This window comes from Carcharodon carcharias, chromosome 17 (assembly GCF_017639515.1).
Source record: "Carcharodon carcharias isolate sCarCar2 chromosome 17, sCarCar2.pri, whole genome shotgun sequence".
Classification (NCBI taxonomy): domain Eukaryota; kingdom Metazoa; phylum Chordata; class Chondrichthyes; order Lamniformes; family Lamnidae; genus Carcharodon; species Carcharodon carcharias.
In genome coordinates, this window is record NC_054483.1 from 74,697,480 (window position 1) to 74,710,129 (window position 12,650).

The 12,650-nt window shown below is 38.1% G+C and overlaps 1 protein-coding gene across 3 annotated transcripts in view; it reads left to right on the forward strand.

Moving 5' to 3' along the window:
* The window catches only part of LOC121289542 (G protein-coupled receptor kinase 5-like), a 272,949-nt gene extending 262,738 nt beyond the window's left edge, over positions 1-10,211 (forward strand). For all 3 annotated transcript variants that reach the window (XM_041209047.1, XM_041209049.1, XM_041209050.1), the window contains 2 exons: positions 826-957; positions 6,368-10,211. In XM_041209047.1, coding sequence (XP_041064981.1) covers positions 826-957; positions 6,368-6,469 — 234 coding nt within the window. In that variant the 3' untranslated portion in view covers positions 6,470-10,211. The remainder of the gene's footprint in view (positions 1-825; positions 958-6,367) is intronic.
* Positions 10,212-12,650: the final 2,439 nt, after the last annotated feature.

The following is a 12,650-nucleotide window of genomic DNA, read 5'->3' on the forward strand; positions in this document are numbered from 1 at the left end:
CAACAGGTTTGAATCTAATGTAAGCTGGTGGTTATAAGCTTCATGAACAAAATGAGTTTTGGTAATTGCAAGCCATTTTCCTCACAGCATCTGCCCAGAGCACCATATTACCTATAATTGGCGATAAATTAGGTGTTTTATTCTGAGGTCATCGGATCCCTTTATGTCACATAGCTTAGAATGGCGTCAAGCCGTTTTCTTGTAATTGTCCTCAAGCACCATTGCAGAAGGGCTCCTAATTAAGTCCATCTCCAGCTTGTTTCAAACAATGAACATTTCTACACTTACACCAGAAACGGGTTTGAGTTAGTATATAATGTAGCATATTCTGGACAAGAGTTCATTTATTTTTCATTAGAAATGAAATGCAGAAAAATGGAGTTCAGCAGAAAAGTATTTAAACAGAATTCCAGAATATTTAGCCATTTGCATAGCTCCACGATTCAGCGCTGGGCCAACTGCTTTCCACGGCTCGAACCCCCTTTCCCATGTCACGTCGGCAAAGACATTAGTGCAGGAGTGAGCTTCTGTTTTGTCTGTGCCCTGTTGGAGGTATGAAGCTCCATCATGGATTTGCAGACTTTCAGAGAACGTGCTGCACAGTAGTCTGTGCCTAGTTGGCAAGCAGCAGCCAGCTTCATGACCAACCTGCTGCTGAAAGGTGATAATGGGAATGCAGTGCGCAGGAAATAAAATACATGTTTACCTGAACTGTCAACTCTACTCAAGAAATGTTTGGCAATTTTAGTAAGTGGAAATTGTAAAATTAGTTACTAGCGTTTGTAGTGCACTCAGCAATATTTTTCTCTATTGTGATCACTGCAGATGATTGAAACAGAATGCTTTAAGGAACTAAATGTATTTGGTCCAAATGGAAGCTTATCTCAAGACCTTGACAGGAGCTACACCCCTGAACCACCCAAAAAAAGTCTGCTTCAAAGGCTTTTCCGGCGGCAGGTGAGACCCAACACTGTGAGAATACTAAATATTCTACTGCTTACAGATGTCTGTCTTACACTGACTACCAGAGTGCTGTTGTTGGTGATTTATCGTGGCCCAGAATAATTAACATTTATTAAATTCATTAATTATAAACCCACCAATCTGTCTGGTCTATGGTAAGTTAATGGCTGAAATTTGTTAGATTACATGACGGTGTCTCATTTATGAGTAAATGAGAGGGCTGAGATCACATTTTTAACATGATTCTCATTAGCGCCATCTTGTGGTGCTTACTCTGCATTTATAAATAAACCTACGCTGTTCTCCAATTGAAGTACACAGAGGGGAACATTAATGTTGCTTGCTTCTGGTGTTTAAAAAACACTTTTTCTTTTTAAGGAATTTTTATTGTATAGCTCATTAATTTCTGAAAAATAAAGTTTGTTTAATCAACTTCCAAACAATAAGCTAGAAGTTGGAAATGAAGAGCTAAGGTTAGCAGCATGCCAAACTTTTGCAACTTTTAATGTAAATGTGCAAATGACAGGGCTTGGGTAGATCAGCTCCTATCCATACAAGATGAAAATTAAGGATCATCTGTGGGTATCAGAGTTTAAAATTACTGCTTGATGGAATTGCAAATCAGTCTCCATGTGGTAATCTGTGATCATGCAAACAATGGTTATTTTAGAGTATTACAAGGCAGATATGAATGGGATTGCCATTATTACAAGCATACAGAATAGGAGCAGAATTGGGTCACTTGGCCCCTCGAGTCTGCTCCACCATTCAGTAAGATCGTGGCTGATCTATTTGTGTTTTGAATTCCACATTCATATCTATCCCCAATAACCTTAGATTCTCTACCCCCACCCCCGCCACCTCCACTGCCTTCAGAGGCAGAGAGTTCTAAAGTCAACCAACCTTCTGAGAGAAAAAAATTTCTCCTCATCTCTGTCCTAGAAAGGCAATACCTAATTTTAAAACAGTGCCCCCTAGTTCTGGACTTACCCACAAGGGGAAACATCTTTTCCTTGTCCAACTTGTCAGTACTGTTCAGGATCTTATATACTTCAATCAAGTTGACCCTCACTCTTCTAAACTCCAGTGGAAACAAGCCCAGTCTGTCTAACCTTTCCTCATAAGACAACTCGCTCATTCCAGGTATCAATCTTCTAAACCGCCTCCAACACATTTACATCCATCCTTAAATATAGAGACCAAAACTGCATGCAATATTCAAGATGTGGTCTCAACAATAACTGAAACGTAACATCCGTACTTTTATGTTTAATTCCTCTCATAATAAAGGATAGCATTCCATTAGCTGCATTAGTTACTTGTTGTACCTGTATAATAACTTTTTGTGACTCGTGCACTAAAACACCTAGATCCCTCTGAACCTTGGAGTTCTGCAACGTTCTCCATTTAAGTAATACTCTGCTTTATTATTGTTTCTGCCACAGTGAACAACTTCACATTTTCCTACATTGTACTCTCATCTGCCAGATTTTTGCCCACTCACTCAACCTATCTATATCCGCCTGCAACCTCCTTATGTTGTCTTCACAACACACAGCACACAACATTCAACCCATCTTAATTCATCCTTTGAGGAGTAACTTTCCTCCCATCACTCGGGAATTAAATAATTCCAGGGCCTTTGCTTTCACTATTCAGGTGTCCTATCTGCATGGTGATTGCTCTTTGTGTGAAGAGGGACTTCAGTCCTAAATTTGCCTTTCTCTAATTTGAATTTTGGGCTGTCTTACACTACTGTCAAAAATTTAATTTGAAGTAGTCTTCTGGATTTACTTTTTCTTATAGAACAATACAGTAAAGAAGGAGCCCATTCCACCCCATCATAGCTGTGCGCATATACTACTTAAGCAACCAAAGTTCCTTCATAATTTCCTGACACTAAAGATTAGTCCATCCAGATGCAAATCAACACATATTCCCCAGTAGTTCAATAATTATCTAGTGACAACAGAAAGATTGAATCTTTGTATGGCACAGTTGTGCTGAAGATTGAATAAAGGGGAACAAAATTGTAAGTAAACTTTTAAAGTTTCACACAAAGGGTAGTAGAAATTTTGAGCTGAGTCCTGCCCTCCCCAATCCCCCCACCACCACCACCACTGTGGGTTGGGTCAATTGCAACTTCTAAGACTGAAATCAATGGGTACAATTTTCGGGTTGGCAGGCAGCCATAATTGGCCGCCACCCCAATTGGTCCCCGCCCGTGATCTCGCGCTGGCTGGCCAATTAACTTAGCGCTGTTGGGGTGGGGGTGGGAAGAGGGCAAGTGCTGATGTCAGCGCAGGTGCAGAGGAGTGCGGAAGGAGAGCTCCCTGAAGGCAGAGAGCTGCCCCAGGGAGCTGACCAATTTAAAATCAATAAAGACAGAATTTAAAATCCGGAAAAAATGTCCACACGTCAGAATGAGTCATCTGTACATGGACGGTATAAAAATTCTGTGCATGGATTTTTATTCTTTTTTATTTAATTATGGAAACCTCATCCCACCCTTGGATGAGGTTCATTGAAAAATGCAAAGGCCGCCTGGCCGATTCACCTGCCCTCCAACCATAAGGTTGGACAGGCAGTGAAAAATCCCTGTTAATTGATATTTTAATGACCTTAATAGGCCTCTTAATTGTCGGTGGGAACTGCCGACTCTCTCACACGTCTGCTGACGTCAGGATGATCACCCCATGTCATCACTCGCTATTTTCACACTTGAGCATGTTGGGCATGCACCAGCTTGTTGAGCGGAAAATTCTGCCCGATAGGTTTTTGTTAGGTAAGATAATTGGGGAAAAAAACAAAAAAAAAAACAAAAAACAAGATAATTGGGGATGTGGAGCGAAGGTAAGTAAATGGGATTGAGGTCCAGATGATCTAATTGAATGGCAGGAGTGAGCTTCAGGGGCTAAATGGCCCATTCTTTCCTTAATGTTCCTACAATAGGAGAATTTTTACCTGAGGCATCATTTCTCTCTTGCCCTTAAAATAGGAAACCACCAAAAATGTAAGCAAAGAATGTTTTCTTGTAGTCCGACATACTCCACGTACACATTCACAATTATAGTTATACCATATTCAGATATACGCATTAAGAATATTTCTGTAAGCATACCATAACTGATTATTTTAAATTTACTTTCCTATGCAAATTTGCATGAGACAACGTAATTTAATCGAAAACAAGCACAATGACGTCTTTGCCCGCAATAAACTCTGGGCTGTAAGCAAATGTTGTGTACAGATCAGGGTGGAATGTGCACATCTTATCTTTGTGGAGTTGGAATCCAGCTTCAAAATGATGTTGCAACCTCAACAGCTGGCTCTTTGGTCCTTGTACAGAACAGAGCCTGAAATTTTGTTCCAGTAAAACATTTCCCAAATCAGAATTGAAGAAAGATTATACACACGATTACTTCCAGTTCACACCAACGTTGGTCCTTGAGTTTGCTATCTTATGCATATCTCTTTCATATTACTTTTCAATATGAATTACCCAACGAATAAATTTTATTTTACACATTGGATGTAAGTAATCTCTTTTTACATTTTTATAGTATTGTTTGACACATGGTGCTTACATCTGTATAATATATTATTATATTTTATCTTACAGGTGTACATTGGTGCTTGCAGAGTAATAAATTAGTAGATAATGGAACATCAAAATTTATAAAGCTTCTTTAATGTAGAAAAACATCTCAAGTCATTTTGCAGATTGCAAAGAAAATGGGCACTGAGCCAAAGAAGGAGAGTTTGAGGGTAGACCAAAAAGATGAGTTTTAAGGGGGATGTGAAAAGAGGGGTGTAGGGAGGGGATTATAGCGCATGGGGCCTAGACCAAAGAAAGCACAGCCACCAAGGGTGGAGAAAGGAATGATGTCATACCCCGAAGGCTGCAGCCAGAGAAATGGAGAATACGAACGAAATTGTCTGACTAAAGCAGACAGTGGTAGGGAGAGGAAAGGTTAAGGGCTATTTTAAAAACAAGATTGACACATTTTAAATTTAAGGCATTGGGCACAGGGTGCCAGTGTAAGTCAGTGAGGGAGTGTTACAGGCAACAGAATTATGGACGAGCAGAAGTTTATATAGGGGAATCCACTAATATATTAAGTGTTTTATTTAAATCAACCAGTATATCACCTGCTCTATATACCTTTGTTTTCAACATCACAATTCACAGCATCCTATAAATAAGGGGTTGGATTTTACTCTGTGTGTGGGGACCCTGTTTGCCCAACATAAAGGTCAGTGGGGGGGTGCTGGGACAGTGAGGGTGGCAGTGCGGGCTGGAGGGATGGAGCCGGCCCCCACTTGACCAGTTCACCTCGCAACCATTTAATGGCCTTTGGGCTGTTATTTGGTTTGAGCCAGACCTTCCGGTCCCATTTGGGAAGGAAGACCCTACCAGGAGTTGCCAGCCAGTCAAATGGCCTGTCTGGCCCCAAGCTCCCCACTGGAAGCAGTGGCCACTGCTGGGACTGCAGCCAGTCCCCAATGGCAATCGTGATGGAGCTGGATGCAAAGGTACATGGGAGCAGTCTTGCTGGGGTCAGGCTAGCGGGTCCAGGCAAGGGTGGTGGGACATCAGGTTGGACAGGCAGGGGCTGTGAGGGGAATTGCAGAGTAGGAAGACCTGGGAGGGGCGTGGCACAGGTGCCTGTAAAGGAAGCACCTCCTCCCTTGCCCAGCCACCAGCCCGAACAGTCAAAGCTGCTGGGTGGGCCTGTCCTGATGCTGGTTAAATCACAGCTGGTGCAGGCCCCAAAGTGGCCATTAATTGGCTACTTAAAGGCTTCAATTGACCCATGGGCAGGCCTCCCGACACCTTCCCCACCTCTGGTAAAATTGTAGCAGGGCAACAGGGTAGGTGCTGGGCATGGTGCCCTTGGCATGGTGCCCAATTTTTTGGCACCTCTGCCAACCAACTCATCCCTGTCTGGGAAGAGGCTGTAAAACCTCAGCCAGTGTGTGAAAAATGACTTATCAGATTTAATTATTATTATGGCACATTTTGGGTGTGTGGATTAATGTAACTATGAAAACCTTTAACATTAGTGGAATCTGTTATTTATTGTCCTGACTTCAGAAGATTCAGAAAGCTACTGAGTAAAAGAGAAAACTGTGTTTTCTAAGTAAAAGAGAGAACTGTGAAAAGAGAAAACAACTTAAAGAAAGGAAAGTGAAATAGGAAAGTGGCATGACATACATTAATTTTGCCGTAATGAGAGAGGCTAAGTTTTTCATTTTAGATTCCCAAACATTGCAATGCCTCTCCAGAACAGCAAGCAGCTTACAGTTAAATTACAGTTCAGTTGTTTTATTAAAACAAGATTCTATTTGTCGCCTGCTTTTACATGGAAGCAAGGTCATTGTGCTGTGTTCTCTTTTGCAGAATCATCATAGTCATTCAAACAGCACTACAAATGTGAAGGCCCATTCCAATCATCATGTGAATTGCCATCAAGCTAATTCAAACTCTGGAGGAAACAGCTAGTCCTCAGCTCATCGTTCGTGTGGTGATTCTTTGTATTCTTCAGCTTTTCCCATTTTCTGGAACTATTTAGCGGAAAAGCACCAGTTCCTGGTAGGGTATCCATTCCACACGACAGAGCCACTCCATTTCTGTTGGTCTAGCTGCCTCACTTCCTCTCAGGTCTGTCTTGCAGGTTGGGATCATGACGTTTGAAACAAGATGGTGTTTCCTTAGAATATTGCAATAGCAAATCAATGAAAATGGCTACTTGCACGTATTTAAATATAGCATTATACTAGAACTGTATTTTGTCTTTATTAAAAAAAAGGAAGTTTTGTAAATTTCTCTATAACTGTCTCAGTTTACATTTTGTACATTTGTATTTAAAGTCAGGATGTATATTTTCTGCCCAGCAGCTGTAAAGCCATGTGCTGATTCCACAATGAACACCTTATGTATTTTTATGAATTGTGATTTAAGACTTCCTCCACATTTAACAGTGAAAGAGAACTTTTTAAATCTGCAATAGAACATTTTTCATATTCTTTTGCCATATCTGCAGTCATTTTATATTTTTTGTAGTTTGTCATACCCTGAAATTTTATTAAATATCTTTCATTTGTATTGCTTTTTTATTTTATTTTTATTTAACAAGTGCATCTTTCCTATGATTTCTCTGTGAGTGACATTTTACTCAGAGTGAATGTATTTTACAATTTTTAAGGAGCTTTTCGTAGCACATATAAATTATTCCTTATCAACTTCAATAGGGTTTTCAATGTGAAAATGCAAATATGAGGTGGGGGGGAAATCATATAATTTACTTTTGACATGATTAAAGCTAAACCTGGTTAAACCCTTACACCACTTAAACATGTCATTCAACTTAGTTGAAATAAACATCATGTGCTACTAGTTACATGCTGTGATCGATATGAAACTAGTCTCATAGAAATAAATAAAAGTAGGAAAATGTGGCAGCGTGTGCACTGCTGTATTAGCATAATGAGTCATGTTGCAGAAGTGTATAGGTAATTGGAAATGGTTCCCAATTTGTTGTGGCTTCCCAATCCTGAACATGCTGCAGTGATAGAACAGAAGTAAGGTCTTTCCCTTTGAGGAGGGAAAGTGAAAGGGTGAGCTACGCCCTCAGTGGTTCTGCTGATGTCTGTCATTGGCAGAGCTGTAGATTCCGGCTGACTCTGGATGATGATTATAAAGGCTGATGAGAATTGGAAAGAAAGAAAATAATTTGCAAAGAATTGCAGACACTCACAGCCACCAGCATGTGCCCTATTTGCCCCCACCCTACATCTGCCACCATGGGTGTGTTGTGGCTAGAAAAACATATGGATCAAAGCGAACTGAAATTCAGAGTAGTCTCATAATATCCAAAAATTCTGTAAGTTTCTCGGGACATCAAGGGTGTCTTACAGCCTCACCAATGCCCCGTACCTGTTTGGTTTTGCGTAATATATATTTTGTGTCACCAATCCCATTTAGGGATTTTGCAACTAAACTGCTCTAACAAGGTGGAGCATTTACACTAATGGAAAGTGCTGCACAGCAGGAGCAGGATATGTTGAGAAATTGTGTTACCTTTTAGAGGAAAATTTGCATATACTGAATTAGAAGTAGTGTTAAAGCTGGGGCTAATAATTAGGAAGTTTATGTCACTCCTGATATTCTGGGCACATTTATTTTCCCTGACCTTTAAATATAATTCAAGTAATTTTACAATGATTTAATTGTTACCAGAATCCAAAGAACAAAGTGTATTAGCAAAAGTGTTTTCTTGTCATTTATAAAGGTGTTGTATAGTGTACAGTCAGATGTGGTGTAAGGGTTAAATCTACCAATGTGAACATTGAATGTCAATAAACATTTACCTTCCTGACAAAGAAAAATTGATGTATAATCGATTCCTGTTAATTGAATAATCATGTGACAAAATTGCATTCAGTTATCAGAAGTTCACAGTAAAGCTTAGTAAGAATTTTCTCTTGGCCAAATCCCATGCATAATATCATCACAGTGGGAGATTTTCTGAAATTGAAACTGTTTTCTATTCTTTTAAATTTGCTGTAATTTATTAACAAGTAATATTTCACTACAAGTAATTGAGTTGTAAAGTTAAATAATTGAAGTGTTCACATTCACTTAACAGGAATTTACAACTTTCATTAATAAAAGTTAAAATAGAATTTAGAAAATTATTTTCCTGGTTTTTATTGACATCACACAGAAATGTTTACTTGGCAGATATTTGCTGAACTTGAATTAAGTATTTTCGAGTAAACATCAGCTGAAGCTGAGTTCTGTTGTGTTTTGAACATATTGTAGTTAACAATTCCAGGTACAAAATACATTCTTAAGTTCTTTAAATAGAGGGTTTATGTAGCCTAAGGGTTTTCAATTAAATCTACTGTTTGCATCCAAAGACTCCTGGCTGTGGCAGTCTCCGGGTTTGCTTAGTAAAAGCCTGATGATTGTGATTGTGTCATGTAGTGACGAGGGTAGGCAGTCTTTTTGGTTTGCTAATTGGCAAATTACTGGGCATCTAATTGAAGGTGAGTAAGATTTGAAGTTGCCGATAGTAATAAATGAATAGGAAGAAATTGCACACAAGGCACAAAAATAAATACAGAAGGAGCATACTTGTTTTTTTCTGTGTAGGACTTGGAAAAGCCTATTTATTTTTGGACATAATTGCAGGATGAGCCAGAGACACACATAGTTTACCATTTGATAAAAATAAATTATTTTGCAGCTGAAAACAATTTAGAAATGGTGTCACTTGTTCAGTAATATTTTATCCTGATAAGTAGTTTGGCTCACTATAGTTTAAGCATGTTACATAGTTTGGCGCACTATCCTGCCATGCCAACAGTATAAAGATCCAACTTATTTAATTGGATAAGGTTTAATTTGTCCATAATTACTAAAGCAATGATATACATAAGAATGGCACAGTGCATTTCGTATTATATCTTACCTGATTTGATCTTACTCTCCCTTTTTCTGCATTTTATTCACATTCTTTATGTATTTCATTTATATTTGCATTTGTGCACCTTGGGTGCCAAAACAAACTATGTTGAACTATTAAATAGGTGAAGTCAAATGCCTATGCTTCATGAGATCTGCCGTTTACTAATACTGATTTTCTGAGGTCTTAAGTCCCAACGAAGGCAGGAAACATCCAATTTAACAAATAAACACAAAATACCAAGTTAACCTTGAGGGAAAATGGTACATGAAGTTTTGTTTTGAAACTGTCAGAATGAAAATTGTGGTAAACTTTTTAACCATACTGTCATTTGTTATTAATGTCAGAAGGTCTGTTTTAGACGAGCGCATTTCCTGTTTGTAATAATTCTTAAATGAAAGATGTAGTTGTCACTTTTTGTATCTGTGTGAGTTTATATGTTTTCCAATAGAATGATTACTGCCATTTGTTCTGTATTAATGATATCGGTCGATTATGGTATCCAAAGGTTTACAGCTTTTTTTCAGGGAATTACACTTTCATCTTTTCCCTCTGGTTTACGATGGTACTGAGGACCATGGCTTCTGTCTTCTCTGACTGCTCTTCATTCTTAGTAACTTATGTCCAAAAAAACACACGCTGCTGTAACTAGATTAAAAACAGTTGTTTTTAGTAAAATAAAAACAGGAACATTTGAATTGAAAGAAGAAAGTACTGTATCTTTGATCTGTAAATTTAAAATGATTATATGTCTAAATACAGTTGTTAACATTATTTCTGGATTTTCAGAACTCCTGATTTTGGGTGTCTCTTCATATTGCTTTTTACTGTGAAACTCTGACAACATTCTCTATGGTTTGTTTTAGGAGAAAAATGATGCAACATTGTTTTGGTTTGAAAGCCTGAGGTGTAATATATAGCATTTAATAACCTTAGAGCCATTTACCAATGTAGTAGCTTTGGTCTGAATAAATACATCCTTATTAGCAGTTAAACAACTGATACAGTTATGTCAATGAATCGTGTATACTGCTTTACAATATGTACAAAACTGTACAGTTGTATTGCTTTCACCAAATCCCAACTGAAAGGCTCAATTCAATTATATTTCATTCTTCTCCATCCCACTAAATATTTTTCCTTTTAACAGTACCGTCAAGTGGCATCAATATTGAAAACAGTGCTGAAGTTCTGAATCCATTCAAGTCTTTTTTACTTCAGGAAAGAAATGGGTTGCAGCACCATTTCAGTTAAATAATATGGGTCAAATTGGGATCAGCATCTTCAACATAACCTGCAATAGAATCATAGTTCATACTGCCAACATACAGTGTAGGTGGCCTGTGTTCTTATGGTCTGGCTTTACTTTGAAATCAACACATCTCAGTGTATTGAAACATGTTTACTGTGGCAAAACACAAATCACTGAAGTCAAATGTAAGCCCCAGAACTCATTGGGCAGAATGTTACGGCCCCGTTTTGGCGGGGGCGGGGCTGCAAAATGCGGCGAGACATTATAAATCCCATTGACGACAGCGGGAACGTAAAATCCCACTGTCGTAAAGTTCTGCCTATTTAGTTTTCTACATAGTTGGATTTGTATTAATTACATCTGCAGCATAAATAACACGTGTATTGATTTCATATTGCTTGTCCACAGTTTAATCTGTCATGGAAACGGTGTATTCACATGTGCTTAACACAAAACAGCAATAGCCAAATAAATATATCAGCATCTCCAATTTAGGTATTAACAGTAATTCAGCATAATTGGTCTGCAACCTAATGCCATAAGTGAATCCTTCTATTATTGATGGAGGTGTGGCAATTTCATATTAGTGGCCAGTGTGATGCAAGTTTGAATGAAAGGTAATATAAAATAATTCCATTTTATTATATAATTATGAAACCAACTTTGAATAAGTTTTGTTTTAAAACTTATCATGAATCTGCACTAAAATCTTGGCATGTTCTGGAGCAAAATATCACCAGGTAACAAATCTTTTTACAGACTGAAAAGCTTCCTAGTATAAAATTCATGTGTTATTCCAGGTGTTTTCCTTGGTCATATTTTGAAACAAAAATAAGCAGCTGCCCCTGATGCAGATGATATCTCTTTGCTCGAAAATTGAATTTATAGCCCTGCATGTGATAGAGGGAGGCAGTGGCATAGTGGTAATGTTACTGGACTGGTAATCTAGAGGCTTTTGGGACATGGGTTCAAATCCCACCACAGTAGCTGGTGGATTTTAAATTTGATTAAAAGATATGGAATTGAAATCTAGTCTAATGGTGACCATGTCATAAAAATAACATCCTTTAGGGAAGGAAACCTGACATCCTCACCTGGTCTGACCTACCAGATCCACAGCAATGTGGTTAACACTTAACTGCCCTCTAAAATGGCCTAGCAAGCTATCCCATCCAATTAGGGATGGACAACAAATACTGGCAATAAATTAATAAATTTTAAAAAAATAAATAAATATCACTAAAATTTCTAGTTTTGTTACCTGGTGATATTTTGCTCCAGAACACGCCAAGATTTTAGTGCAGATTCATGATAAGTTTTAAAACAAAACGTATTCAAAGTTGTTTTCATAATTATATAATAAAATGGAATTATTTTATATTACCGTTCACTCAAACTTTCTAATATTTCTACTAGTATCCAGTTAAAACAACATTGTACTTGTCTTGAATTCCTGCAGCAATTTATTTATTGTAGACTGATTCATTGAAAACTTTCTGACCACCATTAACTTTAACAATATTTACAAAGGTGACAGTAGCCTAAGATTAAACCTTCTGAAGAACTGAACATCCCGGTGCACACTGTGGACTGTTTGCTGACCTCTGCTGTAAAGCACAAGTACATATCTGGCACTCCTATCTTAAGTGTACATAATTAGGAAGGCAAAGAAAATATATGATCTAAGTAGAACCAAAGATTCAGGAGACAGTGGAATAAAAAACGTTATTCACATCTTAAGCAAACATTCTTAAATAACAGATAAATAGCCCTGCAAGTATTCCTCACAAAGACCAATATCTTTCAATACCAGTAATGTGTTTGGTGATTTTTCCTTAGTGAGTCATACAGATTTACAATACAACGGGGGATTATTGGCCTATTGTGTCTGTGCTGGCTCTTTTGCCAGAGTCATTCCAAAACTAATTCTGCACTAAATTTAATGCGTAATGGTGATGGAC